Here is a 25,985-nt window from a genome sequence, read left to right on the forward strand (position 1 = left end):
TTTTTCAGATTACCAGGTATCAAGAACCCATGATCTTCTTTTTTTGTTGGACTTAAATCTTTAGTTCAGATTTTTTCAGTATAAAGAAAGGGGTGTGGTTAATTTTTTCCCAAACTGCCAGTGGTTTTACCAGCGTTTGTATTTAAATATAAACTTATATAATCACCTACACATTTGAAATGTTACCTTTGTTTTGATATAAACATGTTTTTCAGAAAAGTCAAAGGTAAATGATCAAAAATATCCGAAGATAATGCTCAATAAAATGTTTTCTTACAGCCGGGCGCGGTGGCTCAAGCCTGTAATCCCAGCACTTTGGGAGGCAGAGGCGGGTGGATCACAAGGTCAAGAGATTGAGACCATCCTGGTCAACATGGTGAAACCCCATCTCTACTAAAAATACAAAAAATTAGCTGGGCACGGTGGCGCGTGCCTGTAATCCCAGCTACTAAGGAGGCTGAGGAAGGAGAATTGCCTGAACCCAGGAGGCAGAGGTTGCAGTGAGCTGAGATTGTGCCATTGCACTCCAGCCTGAGTAACAAGAGCGAAACTCCAACTCAAAAAAAAAAGAGATAAAAAATGTTTTCTTACTGTGAATTTGCCCTGGGACTACAAAAAGTAAGAAATGTTTTTCTAAATGTGACCACTAGCAAAGGAGGTCTGTTAAAGAATCTGGGAAGTGGTACAGTAGAGTTTCTTTTGGAGGGAATGTGGTGGTGACCCACAGTCTAAGTTACCCCAGTATCCAACCTGATCCCTTTCCCTCTTTGGAGCTTAGTACCCAGAGAAGACACAGACAGCCCAGCCTTGGGCAGGCCAGTGCCACTAAAAATGAAATTTAAAAATGAGATTTTGGGTATTTACTATACCTATGTTTTACTCTAAACTGTTCTCCTTCCTGTATCATAACAAGGGAAATCAAGTTCTATAAATTTTAATTGTTGTTATAAGTATGCAGAAATACTTCTCTACCTCAGCTTGTGTCTACAGGTGTCATGACCAGAAAAGATTCTAAGGTAAAATAAAGCCACTTAGAGATACTTGAGGTCACATTATGTCACTGAACACAGACCATGGAAGAGAAGGAGCACAGGGTCTGGCACATTTAAGATCCTAATAAAAAATGAGTTCTCATACTATTAACAATTTTAAGCTAAATTTGTCCTTCTGCTCCTTACTGCCCCTTCATGGGGATTCATAGAATATTCCCTTTAAAATTTAGTACCAGGGAAAGGTTTCTGTCTCCTGAAGAGCATTTTATTTCTTTTTATTAGGTACCATATGGCTCTGGCTGAAACCTGACTGTCCACAGAGAACTCTGCTTCCTCTGTAGACATATCAAGTGGTGGATTTTTTTCTCCCCTGTCTCGAGTACCACTGGGCCTGACAGTGGGGTACGTTCCTGCCTGCTCCTCCTTGCCCCTTCTAGACAATTGTTTTCTTCCTTCTGCCCAGAACCTCACAATGCCTTTGAAGCACATGCCATCATATCACTCCCATCAAATCTCTCTATCTCCTTCCTATAAGAGTACAGGCCATTATCCTGTCTTGATTCTTTGGTCTCTATAACCACTCAGTAACCTGCCTCTTCATTTTTTGGCTTCTCCATTCATCTACTGTAGTCACATCCTAGACCTTGTCATTCCCGGAAGGGTATCCCTTCCAGAAATCTCAGTTTCAGGAATCTTGTTCTTAATCACCTTCTCTTTCCTGTTCACTTTGTTTGCAACCTGAACACAAATCTTTAACCCCACAGGGACCTCCAATCATTTGACCCCACCCCTGTTGCTTACCACCTGTGTTCATCCGTTCCTCACAGCTTGGACATTTAAAAGTTCTATCAACTGGGCACAATGGCTCACACCTGTATTCCCAACACTTTGGGAGACTGAGGTGGGCGGATCACAAAGTCAGGAGTTCGAGACCAGCCCGACCAACATGGTGAAACCTCGTATCTACTAAAATACAAAAATTAACCAGGCATGGTGATGCGTGCCTGTAATCCCAGCTACTCAGGAGGCTGAGGCAGGAGAATTGTTGAATGCGGGAAGTAGAGGTTACAGTGACCTGAGATCACACCATTGCACTCCAGCTTGTGTGACAGAGCAAAACTCTGTCTCAAAAAAAATTTTTTTGTTATCATTATAGTCATCTCCTTGCCCATACTTTTATCTCTCTTCCTTCTTGACTTAAATAATAGAATCAGAAGAGAACTTCTGCATGTTCTCCTCACAAGTCTACCAATATATCAGAACCTATGCTCACATACTCTCTGTCTCATTGTCGTTACAATAAGAGAACTGTCCTGTTCCACTCTAATGCTTGTGTGCCAGATTCCATTCCCTCTTGTAAACTTAGGGATTTTTCCTTCCGCTGGGTCATCCACATCCGCATGTACACCTGCTGAAATGTCTTTCAACTTAAAAAAATAAAAACTCTCCCCTGACCCCATATGTCCCTTCAGCCACCACCCCTTTCTCTGCTTCCCTTCACAGAAAGTCTTTCAAATAATTATCTCCATTGGCTGTCTCTACCTCCTTTCTTTCCATTCTCTCCTGTAGCGGCTTCCACGGCACTTTCATCCTCAACACTCCACTGAAACTGCTCATCTCACTTACCCTCCTGTCACTGCAACACTGTGATCACTCTCCTTCTTGAACCAGTTTCTTCACTTTGTTTCAGGAACTCTACTCTAGGTTCTCCTCCTGTATTAGCATGAGCTGCTTCTCAGTGTGTGGCTCATCTTCCTCTTCCAAACATCTGCCCCTGAGAGATCTCCAGGGGCCAATTCATAGGCTTCTCTTTTTTAACTTCTCTTGCTTTGTAAATGATCACATCCAGTTCTGATGCTTTCAATATCATTTATAAGCTGACTGACACTGACTATTCCCAAATTCCTATCTAGCCTGAACCTCTCCCTGAACTGTAGACTCATATGTCCAGCGACTCACGTGACATTCACACCTGGAAGTCTACAGGGTGTCTCAAAATTAACAAGGCCAGAACGATACTCTTGTCTCCCCGAAAGCGTCTCCTCCCCAACTCTTCCCACCTCAGAAACAGGCAACTCCATTCTTCCAGTTGCTCAGGTCAAAATTTTTAGACATTCTAGACTGTTGTCTTTCATTAACATTCCACATCCCTTCCATTTTTGGCGTCACCTTTTAAAATATATGCAGAATCCCACCGTTTCTCACCACATCCATCACACTCTTAACTCAAGCCACCATCATCTCTTGACTGGACCGTCCAGCACTCTGATCCTTCTATGATCTGCCCTCTACAGAACAGCCAAAATGATCCCTTTGAAATGTAATGTCGTGGGACTCCTGTCCTCAAACCCTCCAATAGTTTCCCATCCTTCAGAATAGAACCAGAATCCTCACACCACCTACGAGATCTGGCATGCTGTGATTTTCACAGTGGGAGTAAGTAGTTTTTTTCTCCAAATTTCCCATTCTCGTCCCAGGTACATATAGGATTATACTTTCCCGGCCCCTTGACACTGTGTTGCCATGTGACTAACATGCTTTAGCCAGTTAAATGCTGGTAGAAGTGATGTGCATCACTTCCAGGTGGCACCTTTCTGAGCCAGCGGACAATTTGTCATGCTTTCTTTCCCTCTGCCAGGGTGATGGCAGCACTCAAGATGATTGCTTCATCAGTTTGGGTTCCAAAATGAGGAACAGAGGCCCCAGGTTCCTTAATGTGGGCGTGCAGTGTGAGCTTCTTGTTTTAAACCTCTAGGATTTGGGGGTTGTTACAACACACAGCATAACCTAGCCCTCTTGACAGAATCCCCAGCTCCCTCTCTGGACTTTCACTACCTTTTCCTTCTTACTCACGGTGCTTTGGCCATAATGGCCGCCTTCCTAATTTATAAACCTGATGAACACACTCCTGCATTAGGGCTTGAACTACCTGAAATTCTTAACAAAGTGTAAAAAGTAATCTTTACTCTTGAAATATTGATTCCTCAAGTTTTAGGATTCTTTTTTTTCTTTTTTTGAGACAGAGTCTCATGCTCTGTCCCCTAGGCTAGAGTGCAATGCTGTGATCTTGGCTCACTGCAACCTCCACCTCCCAGATTCAAGCAATTCTTCTGCCTCAGCCTCCCGAGTACCTGGGACTATAGGCGTGCACCACCATGCCTGGCTAATTTTTGTATTTTTAGTAGAGACGAGGTTTCATCATGTTAGTCAGGCTGGTCTCAAACTCCTGACCTTGTTATCCACCTGCCTCAGCCTCCCAAAGTACTGGAATTACAGGCATGTAATTTATCTTAATACCAAATTCATAAATTTCTATCTCCAGGCTGGTGCATTTGTTTTAGATCCAATGTGTGGACTTGGAACAATACTTTTGGAAGCTGCTAAAGAATGGCCAGTAAGTTCTAAGTTTGGTAAAGCAAGCAATTTATCTACTTTAATCAGTATATATAGTGTAGTCACCAATTATTTACAAGTAGAGTATCTATTTTGGGATTGTTATTTTTAATTATATAAGTTATTCACTATACTCAAAATAGATTATGAAGGATTAACTAAATTGCTATTTCTTTAAATACTATGATAAATTTAGGAAAATATCACAGAATTCTAATCACTAGTCATGACCTAGATTATACTAATCCTCAAATTCTTTAGACATTTGTCATTGTAAAATATTAACAGATTTTTTAAATTTTAACAAAAACTTTACATTTTTTGCTATTATCATTTTAAAAGAATACTCTAAATGTGTTTCAACCTAAATTTAAAATCTACTAATTTCACTTCTGTCATTTGAGAAAATGCAGGTAGATTATCTTAACTACATAAAATATGCAATAATTTTATTTATACTTAAAATATTATTTCTTTCTCCATAGGATGTGTATTATGTAGGTGCTGATGTCAGTGACTCACAGTTACTAGGTACTTGGGACAATCTGAAAGCTGCGGGCCTTGAGGATAAAATCGAATTACTTAAAGTCTCTGTGATAGGTAAGATATTAAAAATGCAAAACAATTGAAAAAGTAAACTTATGTAAATATATTTAGAATAATAATATAAAACAAGACTCACTATGTAAAGGTTGGTTTTACCCTGTAATATATCTGTGGGACTAATACTCAGTTTACTTCTAATATTGTAACCTTTTTATTTTCAAAGCGTTCATAATTGGGAAGCAACAATTCTATAGTTTTCATAACCATGTAAAGCATGACTTAAAATGTGTTTGTTTAAAAAGAAAAAAACAAAACAAAAAAAAGGATTTGTTGCATCTGAACCATTTCTTGTATCTGAACCAGTGATCAACTAATATAGCCATAAAATAAAGAAAGTATAATAATAACTCTTTGAATTTCTTTTGAATAAACTATATGAAATGTTCTGAATTATTTTACCTTCTTGGCTCACATTAGACATTGTTGTCCCTGAGATATACTAGAGTAAGCTAATCACCCATCCCAATTTGCTGAGCCAGGACCTTCAGTGCTAAAATCAGCAAAGTCTGAGGTTAACTAGGACAATTGGTCACCCCGTGAGATAGACGGAAAGCATTACCCTCGGAATCAAGCCTACTGAGTCCAATCAAAATAATATTTTCCTGAGGTCCATGGTATTTAGACTATTTTTTAAAACTATTCCTTGTTTTTGTTTTGTTTACTATTCCCCAAGCATACTTCTCTCCCTTAAAAAATGAGTGCCTTTAATTCCCAGGTAAGAACATTTCATTCTGTTAACAGTGATAGGCAGTAGATAGGTCCAATATCAAACCTATAATCAGGAGAAACAAAATATTGTTTAAAAAATTTTGTCATAGTAGAAAAGTAGTAAGGATGAGTATCAACAGACGAAAATGCTAGGATAACTTGCATAAAAGCATAGTACAGCATCCCAAAGAAGAAATTTTGTTGTTGATTGAGATTTCATACTTGTTTGCTGCCAGTGACTTATTTTTAAGCCTTTCTGCCAAGGTTTTTAATAGGACTCTGTGCAGCAGACACAAGTTGCTAGAACAAACTGAGGTATGACTAGACTCTAAGCCTTTTTGATCCCTAAAGAATGCTATTTCTTTGAAACCTTTAAGAAAACTGAAATTGCTTCATAAGTTGTTCCAGAGCAGTGGGTTTTCAATCCCTTTACTTCTCCAAAGCACCTTGTAGGCATGAGGGAGGGAGTACTGAGTTGGCCATTGGACTTCTGTTGCACTCCCAGCTCCACTTTTATGTATTTTCACTTTAGAGAGCATTTTCTATAAGATTTCATTTTAAAAAGAAAAAGTGATCCACTTCAAAAGTGATCCACTGTTTGTGTGTGCCTGTTTTTTAAAGGTTCTCTGTGGTACCAGGTAACTGAATAAATCTTATTTTTGAAAGGATCCCTCTTAGACTGTAGTGAGGCAAGGAGACTGTTGCAACTCTAGTTATAATCCAGGTAAGAAATGGCAGTGGCCTGGCCAAGGTGGTGTTTAAGGAGGTGTTGAGAGAAGGTCAGATATACATCTGGCAGATAGAGCCAACAGGATTTGTTGTTGGATTGGATGTGGAGTGTGAGAGAGAGAACATTCTAAGCTTCTGACTTGAACAGTAGAGGATGGAATTATCATTACTGAGATGGGGAAGACATGGGGGATTTAATTAGAGTTTAGGACCTGTTAAATTTCACACTATTATTAGATCCTAAGTAAAATTGTCAACTCAGTAACATCAGTATTCAAATCTGGAGTTTAGGGGAGAGGTTGAGCATCACCAGTATAGAGAGCATTTAGTTTCATGAAATCTCCTAGGGAATGAGTGTAAGTAGAGAAGGGAAAGGGGACTGAGGCTTGGAGTATTCAGATGCCTGGACTTCTGGAAGGTGAGCATCTGGTAGAGGAACAGCCGGTGATGTAAGAATGTAAGAATCCAGAGAAGAAAGAAAGATCAACTGTGTCAGCTGCTTCTCATTGGTGAAGTACAAAGAGGCCTGGTGACTACAGAAGTCAAGGACAGTTTCCCTGGAGGGGCTCTTGAGAGAATGGGAGGAGCCAACGTGAAGACAACTGGTTTAGAGCATTCCCTTGAGCAGTTTGGCTGATAAGGAGAGCATAGAAATGGAGCAGTAACTGACAGAAGGGATATTGGGGATCAATCAGGGATTTTTATTGAAGATAGAATTTTTATATATATATAGAATGATTTTGCTAAAAAGAAAGATCAAATTAAAAGGAGGAATTTGGCATGACAGAGGAAAGAGGAGACTCGCTCATCTGCTCTATCCAGGCCCCTGAGAAAGGATGGGATCCAGTGCACGAGTGGTTGGGCATGCACTCCTAGGAGCAGGGGAAGGCAGAGGGAGAATAGACATGAAAACGGATCACCCCAAATCAGCTGTGGACATCAGTGTACTCTTCCCAAAACCTCTGCTGATACTGGAGATTATAATTTTTATTACAATTGTTTAAACTCTACACATTGGATAGGTTTGCTTGAATTTACCTTTCTTTATTACTGAGATAAACTGTTTTTCATATTATATCATTTTTAGATAATTCTTCAGTGAATTGTTTTTAGGATAACTTTCTGGAGGAAAGAATAAAACATCTGTTTTATATTAGTTAATCACAACCTCTTAATATTGTTTCAGTCTAGCAGAAACTGTATGTCTTGCTAATACAGGGGCCAATTTTAATAATTAACCCTTTATTGCACCTACTTTAGAGGTGGACATTCAGGCTAGATAAAAGCATTTATTTTCTTCATTAATTTGGTTTCTAAGAGCTCTAATTATAAATATAAGTTGGTGTGTTGAGATCTATGAATCCCTCGTTTACTAGTCACAGATTTGAGGATCTCATGCCTTTTTACTGTAGAAATTAAGAACACTTAACTGACTTTAGAGTCAGACCAAGTATAAATCCTAGCTTTACCATCGTTTTCTCACTGTATGGCCTTCAGCAGAAAAACTGGACCTCTCTTTATTTTCTCATCTGTAATATGAAGATTATAATACCATTCTATAAGGCTGTGTTGAGGATTTATTACATAAACAAACAAAATGCAGTGTCTGACACACAACATGAATCAATAAGACATCTGTAAGCATTGGTATGTTGGTATACCTAGGAAGTTAGTATTGACTCCCATTATGACACATTTCTGCAAAATCACCATCCTCAGCCTCTATGTGCTTTAATGACTTTACTCTTTCCCACCTTTTTAATAACCTTTTGTTTTATAACCCTATACTTTTTCTACCTTTTTAATAACCTTTTGTTTTATAACCCTACCTTTTGTTTTATAACCCTCAACTAATATTAAAAAAATGATCTTGGCCAGGCGCAGTGGCTCACGCCTATAATCCCAGCACTTTGGAAGGCCAAGGCAGGCAGATCACTTAAGCTCAGGAGTTCAAGACCAGCCTGGTCAACATGGCGAAACTCTGTCTCTACTAAAAATACAAAAACAAAAACAAAAATTAGCCAGACATGGTGGCTCATGCTTGTAGTCCCAGCTACTTGGGAAGCTGAGGTAGAAGAATTGCTTGAACCTAAGAGGCGAAGGTTGCAGTGACCCCAGATTGTGCCACTGCACTTCAGCCTAGGTGACATGGCGAGATTCTGTCTCAAAAAAATAAAAAATGAAATGATCTTTTAACATGAAGAAATCATATGTATTTATTCCTAAGTTTTAATCATTACGAAAATTTGGAATCAAATGAATATTATGTTACAAGTTATCTTAGGAAATAGCAATTAGTCATTAGGCTTTTTTAAATCTGCAGATATATTTACATTCTCAATATAAAATAGAAGCTATAATGTAAACAGATTTGAGCAAAAGAAACACATTTATGATTTAATTAAAATGGCAAAATCATAGATAAAAGGAAATATTTTCTTTCCTTCCAGTTAGACATTCTGTAGTCTTTCACGCATCACTTAAATGTAGGTTTATAACAGGATTATTGGCAACAATTGTGCTTTGTTCTCAAGTTTCCACCCTGGTAGTAAGATGGCATGCTTTTTTTAGGACACCCATAAACACCGCATAATGTGGTGTTTGTATTTTCTTTTATACTGGTGTGTTTTCTCCTCTGCTACCTGTCCTGCTTCTGCTGGCTTGGCCGTTGGTGTTCTAGCCAGGTGTCTTATGACCCATGCTGTATTCTGCAAGATTCATAAAGCTACCAGGCTGCCCATTTGGGAAGTCAGAGGGAAATGTGGAAAGTGATGGGATACGTGTATATGAAATATGGGTAGAAAATAGGAGATAAGAAGTTCAATGTAGAGAGTAGTTCCCATGTTCCTGCTGCAAAAGCTTTATCACTTATTGTATGGTATAAGTCCTCTTCTGTTGTTTGGTACCACTTCTATTTTGTAATAAACTCGGAAGCAGTAAGGTTTTAAAAATGCGTTTTTAATGAAAAAGTAAGTACTGAGTTTCTATTTCTTAAGAAAACTAATGAACGTGTAACTTGAGTAAATATTTGTTGATATTTACAATCCTACTGTGAAGGCTGTGGCGATATCACCGACCAAATGAAACAAGTCTGTTTATAGAGGCATCTAGTATTTACCTTAAAATGTAGTCATTCTTAAACAAATTTTTGTTGTTGTTGTTGTTTGAGACAACAGGCTGGAGTACAGTGGCGCAATCTCAGCTCACTGCAACCTCTGCCTCCCAGGTTCAAGCAATTTTCCTCCTCAAACTTCCAAGTAGCTGAGATTACAGGCATGCACCATCATGCCCAGCTAATTTTTGTACTTTTAGTAAAGACAGGATTTTGCCATATTGCCCAAGCTGGTCACCTCGGCCTAACAAATTAACAAGAAAAAAACAACCCATTAAAACGTGGGCAAAAGAAGACATTCATGTGGCTAACAAACATACAAAGAAAAGCTCAATAGCACTGATCTTTAGAGAAATGCAAATCAAAACCACAATGAGATATCATCTCATGCCAGTTAGAATGGCGATTATTAAAAAGTCCAGAAACAACAGATGGTGGTGAGGTTGCAGATGAAAAGGAACGCTTTTTCACCGTTGGTGGGAGCATAAGGTAGTTCAACCATTGGGAAGACAGTGTGGTGATTCCTCAAAGATCCAGAGGCAGAAATACCATTTGACCCAGCAATTCCATTACAGACTAGATACCCAAGGGAATATAAATCATTCTATTGTAAAGATGCATGCACGCCTATGTTCACTTCAGCACTATTCACGATAGCAAAGGCATGGAATCAACTCAAATGCCCATCAATGATAGACTGGATAAAAAACATATTGTACATATATACCATGAAATACTATGTAAACATAAAAAGGAATGAGATAATGTCCTTTGCAGGGACATGGATGGAGCTTGAAGCTGTTATCCTCAGCAAACTAATGCAGGAACAGAAAACCAAATACCACGTGTTCTCACTTATAAGTGAGAGCTGAACAATGAGAACACATGGACATGTGGTTGGGGGACAGCACACACTGGGGTCTGTTGGGGAAGGGTGAGAGGAAGGAGAGCATTAGAAAGAATAGCTAATGGATGCTGGGCTTAATTCCAAGGTGATGGTTCATCTGCAGCAAACCACCACAGCACATTATGTCTCAAATCTGTACATCCTGCACATACACCCTGGACTTAAAAGTTGTAGGAAAAAAAATAAAAACTTAGTAATTCTAAGAATGCTTGGTCCAAAGCCAACTATTTATCACATATAGCTGAAAAAAATGCATTTAAAATATCACTCTATGATGTTTGACTTTCCTTTTAGATCAAATGGCTATCTTCCAAATTTATTTTGCTCATATTCAATTATAAATTTTGTTATGCACCTAAGCAAAATGAAGCTATTAATATGCTATTGATATGCTGGCTTCAGAAGCAGAAGACCTTTGCAGACTGTTAAATGTTGCCAGTTTTGTATCAATATCATCTCAGTATTATCACATGATTCAGAAAGATAATCAGTTAAGTCAATTCCAGTAGTAGTTGTTTTTTTTTAACCCTAATTCTTGGAAATTTCAGTGGTTTTTTTTTTTTTTTCTGTCAAAGATGCAACTTCTTTATGAATGCTACTGTAAATTCAGTTCAGCATTGTGCATCTGTGTGCTTATATATTACTTTGGTGGGCCACAACATCATGTTAAAAATTAATATTCTTACTAAAGCCTATGGAGCAGAAATACACTTGAAATTTAATGTGATAGCCATTTAATTCATAACTGCCTCCAAACAAGCTGCAGTGTCCATTGAAATCGACGCTTAAGTTGTCAAAATAATTGATTTTTTTTTTAAGACAGGAACTTGCTCTGTCACCCAGGCTAGAGTGCAGTTGTTTTGATGATAGCTTACTGTGGCCTCGAATGAACTTCTTCTGGGCTCAAGCAGTCCTCCCATCTCAGCTTCCCAAGTAGCTAGGACTGTAGGCGCTCACCACCACACCTGGCTAATGCTGTTTTTTAAAAAAAAAATAGAGATGGGGTCTCACTGTATTGCCCAGGTTGGTCTTAAGTGATCCTCCTAGCTCAGCCTCCAAAAGTGCTGGGATTATAGGTGTGAGCCACCCCATACCTGGCCGTTTTTCTTTTTTTCTTTTCTATTTTTTTTTTTAAAGATGGAATCTTGCCCTGTCACCAGGCTAGAGTACAGTGGCACGATCTCGTCTCACTGCCAACCTCCACCTCCCAGGTTCAAGCAATTTTCCTGCCTCAGCCTTCTGAGTAGCTGGGACTACAGTCACACACCACCACATCCAGCTAATTTTTAAATTTTAGTAGAGATGAGGTTTCACAGTGTTGGCCAGGATAGTCTCAATCTCTTGACCTCGTGATCTGCCTGCCTTGGGTTCCCAAAGTGCTGGGATTACAGGTGCGAACCACAGTACCCGGCCTTCGTTTTTAATTATACACAGAATAGCTGAGCTAGAAACTATTTGTGATGAAGATGACTGAATGCAAAAAAATATGTCTGCATGGCAGTATACTTTTCCTTTTTGCTTGCCCATCAGTTGGGTTTTAAAGTATAAGCCTTCAAAGAATTACTCTGTAAATCAGCCAGTGTCCTAGGATGGTGCTATAAACATTACAAAAAAAAAAAAAAAGTTGCCTAATTTTGATTGGATTTTATCAGAATATGCTGGAAATCTGTAATCAAAGGATTCAACAAATGAAGTGCCAAAATACTTTAGCTTTTAAATTTTTTGGTGAATTACAGTTAGTAAAAACAAAGCTGGCAACAGGAAGACATTGATCATCTTTCCCTAAAAACACAAAGGAAGAAATGAACAAACTACTGAAAGCTCAACAATCCCCAAGACTTAATTATGAAATTCTACAAATATACTTCGGATATGGTATGGGAAGAATCTCCTGATGACTTTCCTTGTTGTAACTAGATAAATTTATAGTCTAGAATGGAATGGAATGAAATTGGGAAGACCTTAACTTTGTATCATCTCAATTTGGTGAAACAATTAAAAGAACAATAGAGGGAATTTGAGTTTTGTATTATGAACGTATTTGTCAAAGGCACTGTGAGTAGAGGGACTGTGAACTGTAGGGCTGAAATAGTTACACTCTCCATATGAAAAAAATAGAACTGAAAGATACTTCACTTACCAGAAGTTGTTCAAATATTAGCACTGTGGACAAATTATTTTTTCTCAAAAAAAATAGTCTTGTATTAAACTTAAAAATTTCAGTGTGCACAGATAGGTTTTTAGGGACACCATAATAAACTAATTCATTGGATAAATATTTCAAAGCATATAATTTTAGTTATTTATAGCATTCTGTTCTCAGAAATGTTCATTTGGACTGTAAATTGTCTGGTGACCCAATCTAGATGCCAGACTAGACTACATTTTGCATGTTTAAGACTGTTTATGGACTTCTTAATTAAGATGACAGATCAGAATTTCATTGAAAGCTCTACAACCTCTTATACTTACTGAAATGAGAAAAAGAATACTAATCATGAAAGAAAACAAATTCAGCAACCAAACAAGATAAGGTCATAAAGTAAATCTCAAAGTAGCTTTGGCCACAATGAAAAGAAAATATTATAGAGTATTTGACAATAGAATAGTGATTATTTACATGGTTCTGAGATGCTGTTTACAAAGTTACTGAAGCAAAGTGTGACGCAGAAATATTATGCCTAACCAAAACTTAAGGACAAACATTTTGAAATGTGAAAAAGTTCAGGCAAGGTTTCACAACTAAGCCCTTTTGGGGAAAAGTATTTAATCCAGACATTAAGAGATTAATCAGCTGAGAAATGGAGAAAATCAAGGCAAAATGATGAGTGATAAGGATGAAATTAATTCAACTGTAGAACTAAGTTTAAATGACTGTAGGAATTACTTTTAGGGGATAGAATATGAATATTATAAACCTGGACAATAGAAAGAATAAAGAGTAGAAAGAACAAGGAACAAAAATAGGAAGAAAGATATGCTCAATTTTATAAAAGTGCTCAATCAACCTGGTCTTTAAATATATGCATAAAAAGGCATCTTGAAGGCCCTTCAAGCCCTTTGGAAGAAAATATTTCTTAGGGCCATAATCCTCAATTTCAGGAAATTTTTACCCATTTTTCTCCTTGAAGGAGGAAAAATAGGGCAGTTTTTTTCTTCAAAACAACTGGTATTTTAAAACTAAATTTTTTTCATATTTTTTAGTCATCCTGCAGAGATGTAAAAAATAGATGATTTTTACTTGTTTTGAGCTATGTCTGTATTTCAGAAACTTAGCTCATTAGTTACAAGCAAACTTTTTGTTCACAAGCGGTATTCAAAGCATCTAATAATTTAAAAGATATTACTGTCTGTTGAATTGTATGGGTCAGGTCCTCGCGGTTCAAGGAGTATCTACATCTAAACCTGTGGAGGTGAGGACAACAATCTGTTTTACAAAAGTTTTACAAAGACCTTTCAACTGATTCTCATACACACTGAGTTGTAGTTTCCAGATGATACTGATGCTGCTGCTGTGGGGCCCACACTTTGAGAACCACTGCTGGAGGAACAGAGAGTAGGAGAGAGGCCCACCTGGAAGTAGTTGCCCTACCTCAGTCTTTGATGCCAGAGAATGAGCAAGAAGGGGATACTATGTTCTGCAAAGCAGTTTTGAAGGTTGCTGGCCCACTGGTTTCCACCTGGTTGTCATCTCCAGGGCATCGACATCAGAAAGGGACATTGTAAATAATGACCACAAAGCAACTAACAGTTACTGAGTGTCCACTTTGTGCCAGGCCTTGTTCTAAATGTCTTCCACATATTACCTACTTTATTGGCTTCTGAGGTACATATTCTTATTCTGTTTTACAGATGAAGAAACTGAAGCAGTAATTTCCCAAAGTTCCACAGCTAGTGAGGAAGAGAGCCAAATGCAAGCTGTCTGACACCAGAGCTTGTGCTCTCAACCACATCAACAAAAGCTTCGATTATTTTATGCTCTATTGGAAGATGATACTGCTTAGTTCTGGAGATTTAAAAAAAAAAAATTCTTTTCCATCTATATAAAGTGTATTTCTTCAACTTCTAAAATTATATAAAGCAGTTTAGCATATTATATAGAGCAGCAAAGATCCCAATAAAAATGGAGACCCAGAAGAAAATAATTAGTGTTACCAAACCTGGACATAATGGGCAGCTAACTCATGTGTAGGTACTGTGCGTGTAGTGTAAGGCAAAAGAAGGACTTGGGATTAAATTCAAAAGTAAATTACTGCATGGTTCCTCATAAATAAAACACTGGAGGACTGTGGTTGCCTTCATGGTCCATTTATTACCTTTAGTCATTTTGTAAATGGATGTGTACAATATCAACACCCTAAAACCATGAGGTTAAAATACAACTCGGAGAAAAAGAATTCCTGTCTCAGTTTAAAAGAACATTATCCTCTTTTTTTTTCTAATAATCTCATCTTCTTCTCTTAACCCCACATGAAGGTTAGGAGAGATCTGGCAGGTAGTTATTAGACTTTCCCAGATTACAAAGCAGTTCTTGTTTGTTTTTAAATTTCCTACCAACAGAAACTTTTGATATTTAGTGAAGATTATTTAAATTTCATTACATTTCTGCAAAATTAGGTACTATTCAAAATGAAAATTGGGACATCTATCTTAGGAGTATCCAACTTAATTTTGAAAATGGATGAGAAGTAAAATAAGTACGAAGTGGAAAGTACATTCAGAAGATGTGGATGCTGGAGTAGGGTGTGCTGTATTACCTTCTGAGAAGAAAACATTGAAATGCCTAAGCAATTTAGAATTAATAATCAGACACTGTATTTAATTTTTACTGATAATCATTGTGTTGATGATTATGGATCATGTAGCCTTTTCTCTAGCCTTAGGACTTAATAGATATTCTTAACCTTCCAAGTTCTCCTTGCAATGATAAGTATGGATCCTCTCCTCTAAAACAAGTAGATCTAAACATGCAGTTTTAAAATGGGAAATGAAAGTTGTAGAATATAATTTTGTAGAAGATTTTTCTAGGCAACTTAGTATATTTCTTTCTGAAGCTAACAGCTTTCTATACAAGCTATATATTTTAGGAATTGAGTTTTCTGGTTAATTTAAAATTCTGCTTAATTTACATTTTATTGTATCTGAAAAACCAGTTTTCAACGAACAGATACAATAACTATCATTTATCATTAGTGGTTGTGAAAGCATTTTGGAATCTTGTAATTACTTTAAAACAATATTAGCAACCCTAAATTTTATCTATTATGCAAAAATAATCCTGTGTACTTCAATTTTCTCATTATTTAGATTGTAAATATTTGGTCTTACTGTAATAGAATTCTCTGATTTCTCTGTTTCAGAATTGCCACTGCCTTCGGAAAGTGTTGATATTATTATTTCTGACATTCCGTTTGGGAAAAAATTTAAGTTAGGAGAAGACATCAAAAGGATTCTACAAGAAATGGAAAGGTAGGTTGTTAAATTTATTTTCATAATTTTTTAGCTACTGGGCATTTAACTGAAATACATCATAGCTCTTCAGTTAAGGTCTGATTACTTTGTAGTAATTTCCCAGAGTTTTTGTAGCTTAATTTTCTAAGGTTCTGAGTCAGAAGTTTATAGTTGAAATAAATGTTATCCGTATCATCTTATACCATAAATTTTATTCAGAAAAATAATAATTCTCTATTATGTACTGAGAATTGAATGTATGAAATAGTGACCTATATTTCAGTCACTGGTCTGAAGCAAAATTTTACATATTTGCTTCTATCCCTCACAAAAAAAAAAAACTGCCTTCTGTGTGTTAATCCCCCACACTTAACAGATGAGAATCTGGGGCACAGAAAGATTAACTTTCTTATGATCACTCAGCTACTAAACAACAGAACAGAATTCTATAACCTAAGGAATGTTCCATAACATAGAATGGGCAACATCTTTATATTGGTTGTTGTCTTTGTCCATTTTCTGTTGCTGTGAAGGAGTACTGGAAGCTAGAAAATTTATAAAGAAAAGAGGTTTCTTTGGCTCTTGATTCTGAAGTCTGGAAAAGAAGTACAGTACCAGCATCTGCTCAGTTTGTGGTGAGGGCCTCAGGCTGCTTCCACTCATGGCAGAAGGCAAGCCCGGTGTGCAGAGATCACATGACAAGAGAGGAAGCAAGAGGGAGAAGCAGGAGGTGCCAGGCTCTTTTTAACAACCAGCTTTACCTGGAAGTAACAGAGTGATAACTCACTCATTGCCCCTCACAGGGAGGACATTAATCTATTCATGATATATTTGCCCACATGACCCAAACACTTCCATTAGGTCCCATCCCAACGTTGGGGATCAAATTTCAACGTGAGGTACAGGGGAACAAACCCAAACTATAGCAGCTGTGAAATGAAAATGGGAAAGTACTCGCCTTATGGTTTCTAATGACCTAAGGGAATATAATTCAATGGAAGCATTTCTTTGAGAGGTTAAAACAACAGGGCATGGATATGTATTTTTTCTGATCATTTAAATTCACAAAAAAGAGAATCTAAAATGCATAGAGTTATGAATGGACATGAATATAAGAAGTCAGTTGATATTAAATTGTCTAGCAGGGCATTTGATAACATAAATGTCAAGAGCCTGCTATGTAAATAATGGGTCACAAATTTAAAATATGAGCCATGTGTTTTAGATGGAGAAAATTCAGGGTCAAGGCTAGCATTCTGTAAAGAAAATTAAATCCTGACATGAAGTCTAAGCTCAACTAAAAGCCATCTCACTGCATTTTGGGCGCTGGGTGCTCCACACTTCTTTTCTGAGTATTCTCACTCTGTTAGTTCCAGGTAAAGCTCGTTGTTAAAAAGAGCCTGGCACCTCCCGCTTCTCCATCTTGCTTTTTGGATTCTCTTATTTTAAGCAACTTTCCTCACTACCCAATTTCCTAACTCGTGAAACATTACCTGAGACCACTCATTCTGGGCAGCACCTATAATTCAGACATTTCCTGAGTACCTATACTCCCTGCTGCCCAATATCACATTCCCCTTGAGCAGATTTGGCAACCCTGACTTCATATAAAAATCATTTTAGGAGCTTTTAAAAAATAATGATCCCTGCTCTCCACCCCTGCCCACCAAGGCTCTAATTTAATTGATCTGGTGGAGGACTTGGGCGTCGGTAGTTCTTAAACACTCCCAAGGTGATGCTATTGTACAGCCAGGGTTAATGACTACAGCCTTTAAACCTAACTAGATAATGCACATCTATATCTTTAACCAATTCATGGTGAGATACTAACATGTGTGAGCAGTGATTTGCATTTAGCCTGGAAGCTATGTGGTTGGGCTACTAGATTTTTTGGCATTCTTATTAGCAAGTAATGTGAATAAATAACATCCATATTCCATTCCTAACCTTCTGTTCAACATTGAATACAACTTTAAGTCAATACTTAAGTCTTAACCTTAAGGGTTAAGGTTAGGGAGTAATCACTAATGGGATGTGGATCATGGAAGTTTGATGTGTATACGTTTTAATAATTAAAAACTTTTTAACCCCCCCCCCAAAAAAATAGAGATAGTGGCTTACTGTAACTGAAAATCTAATGCTGTATATTAGAGCATCTCTACAAGTGAGTGGAGAGCAGTATTGAGTAGACAATTGTTTCAGCCTAGTAAATTATACCAGTCTGACTTTCTCTAGGATGGGTTTGGTTTTTATTCCGGGTGATTGAAAATGAGACAGTAATAGATATGACTGCCCTCACATTGTGACAGTAAATTTAAATATTTGAGAATCAGGAAGATGAGTATTTGTGACTTCCTGCATAACCAGAATGCCTCAGTGGGACCAGTTTAAAATGTATGCATTTGGATATAAGGGACTTTTCCTTCCGTGACCAAGCTTTCTTGCCACCTGCCCCCAGCCTTTATATCTGACTTTTGGATTTTTATGGTTTGAGGTTTCATACAGGCAGTGTGGCGTAATGTAGTGGTTAAGTTTAGGCTTTGGAGCCAGACTACCTGAGTTCCAGTCTTGGCTCTGTTACTTACCAGTTCTTCAGTCAGAGGCACATTGCTTAACCATTTGCCTGTCTTTAATAGCCACCTAAAGGCATTGTTCTGAGGAATCAGCAGATTTGAAGCTCTTACAACAGTGCTGGCCACCTAGAACTTGCTCAGTCTCTGTTATCACTTAACTGATTTTTTAGTGTAAACCACTTGAAATCCTTGTGGGAAGTATATGGGGATTTATGTAAATATATCTAAGTACACATAATTTTTATTCCAATAGTTTACTGATAGTTTAAGGCCCTAGATAGAAAATGGAAGGGATAGGAAATTGTGTTCCTGAAAATACAACAAATACAAGGGATCGGTGAATATATTAACAGGCAGTGGAAACAGTACTGTATGTACTACAGAGCTAGACTCTTCAAGAAAGGACATGCAATCAGAATTAAAGATTGTCAGATAAATGATTACTCTGGTGGCATGAGCTATGCATTCTGAGCTCTATTATTTCCTCCTTTAATTTATTAATGGATTAACCATTTCATGGGTGCAGAGCATTGTGAGGAATTCAGAGAAGTGCATTTGAGGTTTCCTCTCAAATATAACCATGCAAACACATGAGCAAAATTAAAAATTCACCTTGCACCACTCGAAGGAAGAAGGCACTGTGTGCCAAAGAGGCTTGAGATGCTTTCAGGAAGAAGCAAGATTTCAATGAAATTTGGAAGTGAAGACAGAATAGAAAAAAGAGACCTCATCATTTTTATACGTACAGATGTTTAGTAAGTATTTCTTGAGTGAGTAGTACAGCTAAAGGTGTGGAGATGAAACAGTGAGTACACCAGCCTGCCTGGAGCAGGTTTGTAGTAGGTGGTTAAGACTTACTGTATCCCGTGAACAAATAATTCAGGATTATTTGCATCATCTACTCCTAGGTTTTCAGGTTCACATACAAAAGAGAAATCTCTGATGTTGTTTAATACAGAGTTTCCCCAACTTACTGACCACAGAGTTTTTTCTTAAGAAATAGTAATATTTTTATTTTTATCATCACTGATACACAGTAGTGTTCAAAGGAATAGAATTTGATAAACATTGCTTTATAATTTCTGAATAACTTTCATAGTAAGAAATTATGTATATCTGGGCGCAGTAGCTCATACCTGTAGTCTCAGCAACTCAAGACACTGGAGTGGGAGGATCTCTTGAGGCCAGAATTCAACAGTAGCCTGGACAACTTAGCAATAACTCATCTCTAAATAAATTAATTAAAAAATTAGTCAGGTGTGGTGACATGCACCTTCAGTCCCCACCACTTGGAAAGCTAAAGTGGGAGGATCACTTGAGCTCAGGAGTTAGAGGCTGCAGTGAGCTGTGATCAAGCTGCCTGGGTGACAGAATGAGACCCTATCTCTAAAAAGAAAAGAAATTATGTATATATGAACTAGGTGACACCAGTAGCTTGAGGTTTGATCAAGCTGCCTGGGTGATAGAATGAGACCCACATCTCTAGAAAAAAAAAGAAAGAAAAGAAATTATGTGTGTATGAACATGGAAAGATGTCTAGAATGACATTTATGGAAAATGTTAATCTCTGAGTAGCAGGATTACAGTTTCAGTTTTTCTCCATTATTTGAAAATTATAATAAATGGTGAATGTCCTGCTAGGAATCTTGCCATGTACATATGCACAAATAGATAAATGTTTTCTAGTGTACATAAATAGAATTGTCTTTAACTTACTGTACTGGAACATTGCTTTTTTTCCTACTCAACAATGTTGTGAATCTCCTTTTTGATCAGTTATTATAATATACATTACAGTTTTCAGTCGTTGCCACATTATTTGTATGTACCACTATGCAACCATTGCTTATGGATGAATATTTAGCTAATTCCCAATTTTTAATTTCAATAAAGAAACATTCTTTGAACATCCTTGCATGGTTTTTCAAACTTAACTGTATGACCAAGCACCACAGTACCACAGTTTCTTCATCTGCAAAATGACAGTGCTATATAGGACATACTTTAAAAGATAATTCTGAAGGTTAAATGATATATAATACAGAACATTTCAAACTGCCTGGTACGTATTAAGTACTCAATAAATATTAGCTCTGTCACCATTATTATCCCTATTATTCTACTAATTCTACTATTACATCTTAGGATAATTTCCTAGAAGTGAGATTACTGGGTCAAAGGTTATACACATTTCATATTTTTGATACAGTATTGCTAAACTATTGCCCCAAAAAGTATTTCAGTTTCTGTCTTCGGGAGTACTCATTTTCCCATCCACTTCCTCCTTGCTCAGTAGAAGAGGTTTCCCTCTTCCTGCGAGGGTTTATCCTCTCAGTTTCTTCCTCCTCAGGGATCACACTCTGCCCACTTCTCATTTTTATCTTCTGCCTACTCATCTGCTGGTTCTTTCCAGGAGATTCATTTATCCCTTCCCCAGACACGTTTGGAAGTCTTTGCATCTCCCATGCACTTCCACGTACTTGGCCCTGGAGATTACAGCAGTGAATAGGACAGGCAGGGTCTCTGACCATTTATTGTGAAAAGACAGATGGATAATAAGTAAACAAATGATAATTTCAGATCATGACTGGTACTGTGATGGACATAAAACAAAATGTTTCACTTTAGAGTGAGAGAAAAGCAGTGGTTACCATAGCTAGGTAGTCAGGAAAGGCCTCTCTGGGAAAGTGATATTTGACTGTGGGGCATGAATGATGAGAATGAGTGTAAAATGCAGGGTGAACAGCAAGTCCAAATGTCCTAAGGTGAGAAGCAGCTTGGTGAGTTTGAGCAGCTGAAGGAAAGTCATAAGCAAGGAAAGCAGGCAGTGACGTCTGAAAGGTAGGTGAGGGTCAGATTGTGTAGGAGCCTTGGGTGCCTGAGTAAGGGGGTTAGAATGTATTTGAAGTACAGTACAAGCAACTGAGGAGTTAGCAGGGAATTTACATTTGTCTTCTGTGTGGAAACGGAAGAGAGAGTGGGAGGGGTGACAAGAATGGAAACACGACCTGTCTACCAGATTGTTGCTGTGGTCCAGGCAAACTATGAATGAAGTAGACAAATATGTGATACAATTTGGAGACAGAATTGTCTAGCTTTGCTAATGAGTTAGACTGGGCAGAGGTACCTAAGCTTCTTAGATTTCGCTGGGCATGAGGCAGATTCCCTTTAACTCTTGGTCCTTAGCTGCCACTCTGTTTCTGTTCCTGTACAGCTGAACTTCTTGAAAGAATTGTCTGCACTTGACAGGTCCGCTTCCTCACTTTCCAGTCCCACTCCACCCTGGCAGATGAGGTTCTGCTCCTGCCTTCAGCTAGGATTGCCGTCCCTGGGTTCACTAATGATTTCTTATCATCCTGATCACCTGTTAATCCTATAGCGTTTGTTATTTTATTGTATTTATTTTTTTATTTATTTTATTTTAAAGACAAGGTCTCTCTCTGTTGCCCAGGCTAGAGTGCAGTGGTGCAGTCTCAGCTCACTGCAACCTCTGCCCCCTGGTCTCAAGCAATCCTCCCACCCAAGCCTCCCAAGTAGCTTGGACTACAGGCACACCCCACCACACCTGATTGATTTTTGTATTTTTTTGGTAGAGACAGGGTTTTGCCATGCTGCCCAGGCTAGCCTCAAACTCCTGGGCTCAAGCAATCCTCCTGCCTCAGCCTTCCAAAATGTTGGGATTACACACCAGCCCTATAGCATATGACACTGCTGAGACCGTTTCCTTCTTGAAACTGTACTTTGTTGGCTTCCCTGACATCACTGTTGTCCAGATTTTTTCTTAGGATGTCTATTTCATGGGTCTTCTCTGTCACTTTTTAAATGTGAAATCTCTGTTCCTTGTCCCACTTTCTCTTCTCACCCTGTACTGCTACCCTAGGTGATCCCATCCACCATTAACAGCTTTAGCTACCACGTACTCTTTCTTTACCTCAAGGCCTGGTCTTTCTCTTTATTCCTGGCTGTGTATCCAGCTGTCTGGTGGAATCCACACTTGATGTGTTCCTTAGGTGCATCAGCACGTTCCAAGCTGATCTCCTTACTCCCCTGCTCCCTCTACCTCCCACCTGCTCTGACTCACCCACCCACTGAGCTGCTTTCAGAGCTGCCTCCTCCCCACTTCCTCCTGTCTTTCCTGCTTTTTCTGCTCCCAGCACCTTCCTTGCTGCAGCCGCTTGCTGTCGCTTTGCCTGGCTCATTCCTGCTTGTCTTCCTCTGGAAACTTCTCCCCTCTCTCCCATGCCTGGGTTTAGGATCCACCTCATGTTCCCAAGGCCCTCATGCTTGCCTTGATTGTGGCATTTTCACACCCTTTACTTGACTTTCTCTCCCAAAGAGATGTTCAGTGATCTCTTGGCAATTTACAGGACTGTGCCACAGGACACAGGCAAGTGTTTTCATCACTTTCTCCACATAAGTGCTACACAGACTTTGATGATTGAGTAAATGCCTTCTCCTCAAAAAGCTGACATTTCAAGATCTGCCCTTCTTTTTCTGATTTTTCCTTTGCCATTTCTTTGTTCATGTCCTAACTCTTTCCTGTTAACTGTCTTCTGCCATCAGCCTGCCGCTTTTAATACATGCAGTCTTTAGGATTCTGTCATTCGCCTTTTCCTTTGTACAATCATTTATTAGACTGTGACTACAATTTACTTTGAGGCTTTCCTGTTAAGTAGAGTAAAAATAGATAATTAAAGCAGATTTGTACTAGGGATTTTATAATTACTATAATGAATATGCATTATAGAAGATACTACCTAATTATCCAAAATCCTTGTATTTAAATGAGTAAAATTAAATTTCAAATTAAAAACACGAAATGTTCTCAATGAAGTGGGATTGTTTGTTGTCTAGAAAGGAAGAAATATAGCAATTACCATTTTTTTTTCTTACAGAGTGCTTCATGTTGGTGGAACCATTGTATTGTTGCTTAGTGAAGATCACCACAGGCGCCTGACAGATTATAAAGAGCGCAGTATCCCTTTCAATTCCAAGGACAGTCACACAGATGAACCTGGAATTAAAAAGTGCTTGATTCCTGAAGAAAAAACTGGTGCATCCAAGACAGTCTCAACTTCCTTCGAAGCCAGTAACCACGAGTTCTTAGACAAAATGTCACCATTTGGCTCCTTAGTCCCAGTGGAATGCCACAAAGTTAGCCTTGGAAAGACAGATGCGTTCATATGTAAATATAAGAAGTCGCAGTCTTCTGGACTGTAGCAGGCTTGCCATCATGAGCCAGGGTCAGGCCCTTGGAAGTTAACTGTACAGCAGAAGTTTGCTGTCTCTAGGATTCATGTAGCACCCACAGAGCTCCAAGTAACCAGATTTCCCCAAAAACAGAAGGTGTGGTTGATGGGTACATGTGCTTGGTAAGAGTTTCTGCTTTATACTTTAAAGTGCTTAATGTTTTTGACCAAAAAAAGTTACTGAATATTTTTTAGACTTAAGTTTTATATTCACATTCTGTCAGAATGTGAAAAGATCTGTTCTGCCCAGTTTCTGAGCAAAACCTTCAACTTCAAAATAAAAGTTTTCAGGGGTTCACCTAAATATATCACAGTCAACACCAGATTGGGATATTTTAACTATCTTTTTTTTTTAACATGTAAAAGCCTTTATATGTAACTTCTTTTGATATCAAACTTGATTTTTGAGCCTGTAATTTTCTTCTCCATTGGAATGAAAATAATTTGTGTTTGCAATACATTTTATGTGTTTATTATATAAACCATTAGTGAGAATAACAACTGAAGGAAGCCAGCGTCCTTCAGCATGATGGAAAATGAAATGTGCTTTTTCCTAAAAGCATTCATAGATTGTCACCTCACCCTTATTTGTAGAAATTCAGTGTGTTTCTTATGTTCACTCCTGAGAAAAAGAAACAGTTGAGGAACGTATATGCTCCAGTTTAATTTTTTTCAATAGTCTGATATAACTGTTCGATTTATTGACAGCTTTAGTAGCATTTGAACAACTTCCCTATGTTTGGGAAATTTTCCACCCTGTGAATCATCTCTCTGAAGCAGAAGCCATAAAACCTGTTTTCCAGCCAGGGTGTGGTCATTGGACCCCTGGTATTAGGTGCACTTACGTGCAAGCTATGGCGTTCGTGCCCAGCAGCAGCACAGAGAGGTCTTCACCAGAACATTCCTATCCTGAGGTTTCAGCAGTGCTCTTGGCTGCATAGCCACCACGGAGCTTCTCTCTGTGGCCTTCCTAGAAAATTCTAAGCTACCTACTCATCTTTCATACATTTGATTTTTGCTAAAACTAAGTAAATTGCTTGTGTTGTTAACAGTTGGGCACCTGATAATGGAGACTGATATTCTGAGGGGTTTCAAGCAAGAAGCCCCCAATAACGTGAATTCATTATTCGTTATCTGGCCTGGTTGGGTTAAAGGCAATGAGGCTACAACTAGTATTATAGAAAGTGTGTGGCGTGTGATGGCGAAACAGTTGATGATGCTTTTGTTTACCCGATGCTCTGGAAAACACTAAAAACCTGAGGAATACAAGCACTATGGGGAGGGCTATCTGCTTTTGATAGAACTTGACAACTGAAAGAAAAAGCAAGGTTCCTGTAGTCCTTATTCCTTGGGTTAAAGCAGAGGTCTCAGCCAGGGAAATTTTTGGTCCTCAGAAGACATAATTAATGTCTGCAGATAGTTCTGATTACCACAACTTAAGGGAGAAGAGAGATACTCCTGGCATGTAGTGGATACAGTAGATAGAAGATGAGAGATTAGGTTAACAAGGTAATGGATGGCAGGTAGAGGTGGTATATGAGATCAGATGGGGCCTTGAAGACTATTTTAAGGGCTTTAGTTTTTACTCAGAACCACTGAAAGAGTTGCGACTAGCTGATGTCATCTAACATATGTTTAAAGGATACTGTAGCTGCTATATTGCAAATTGATTGTAGGAAAGGAGAAGTGAAAGTAAAGCGATCAGTTAGGAGTTTTTTGCAATAATTCAGGCAAAAGAAAATGGCAGCTTTCCCCAGGATGGTAACAGAGATGATAGGAGGCACGTGGATTCTGGATGTATTTTGAAAGTAGAACCAGAAGGATCTGCTGATGTGTTAGATGTGAGGTATGATAAATGGAGAGGAGACAGGAATGACTGAAGATTTTTGGCCAAGAACCTGCAACAATAGAGTTTTCATCAACTGAGAGAAGAAAGGCTACAGAGGGTGCAGGTTTGGTGGGAAGTATCAGAAGTTCTGTTTTGGACTTGCTAGTCTAGACGGTCTAATTTAGACTAGTCTAGACAGTCTAAACTAGCAGATCTTGTTTAGACTTGCTAGACAGTTTTAGACTTGCTAATTTTGCAATATGCATTAAACAAAGTGGAGATGTTGATTAGGCAATTGAATATTTGAGTCTGCAGTTGAAGCAAAAGGTCTGCTCTGGAGATACACATTTGGGAATTTTCAGTATTTAAGTGGCATGTAACTGGATGGGATCACCAAAGGATTGAGAATAGGAGAAAAAGACCAGGGCTGAGCCCTG

The 25,985-nt window shown here is 38.2% G+C and overlaps 1 protein-coding gene across 9 annotated transcripts in view; it reads left to right on the top strand.

The window, feature by feature from the left end:
• THUMPD2 (THUMP domain 2 tRNA and snRNA guanosine methyltransferase) overlaps positions 1-24,371 on the top strand; it is a 44,584-nt gene extending 20,213 nt beyond the window's left edge. For 6 of the 9 annotated variants that reach the window (XM_008980800.5, XM_054245018.2, XM_002757826.6 and 3 more), the window contains 4 exons: positions 4,315-4,386; positions 4,871-4,985; positions 15,808-15,916; positions 23,367-24,371. In XM_008980800.5, coding sequence (XP_008979048.1) covers positions 4,315-4,386; positions 4,871-4,985; positions 15,808-15,916; positions 23,367-23,691 — 621 coding nt within the window. In that variant the 3' untranslated portion in view covers positions 23,692-24,371. Of the gene's footprint in view, positions 1-4,314; positions 4,387-4,870; positions 4,986-15,807; positions 15,917-23,366 lie in introns of those variants that run through there. The other 3 variants (XM_078348439.1, XM_008980799.5, XM_017964390.4) reach the window with 2 other exon arrangements.
• The last annotated feature ends 1,614 nt before the right edge of the window (positions 24,372-25,985 follow it).

The sequence above is a fragment of the Callithrix jacchus genome, chromosome 14 (assembly GCF_049354715.1).
Source record: "Callithrix jacchus isolate 240 chromosome 14, calJac240_pri, whole genome shotgun sequence".
Classification (NCBI taxonomy): domain Eukaryota; kingdom Metazoa; phylum Chordata; class Mammalia; order Primates; family Cebidae; genus Callithrix; species Callithrix jacchus.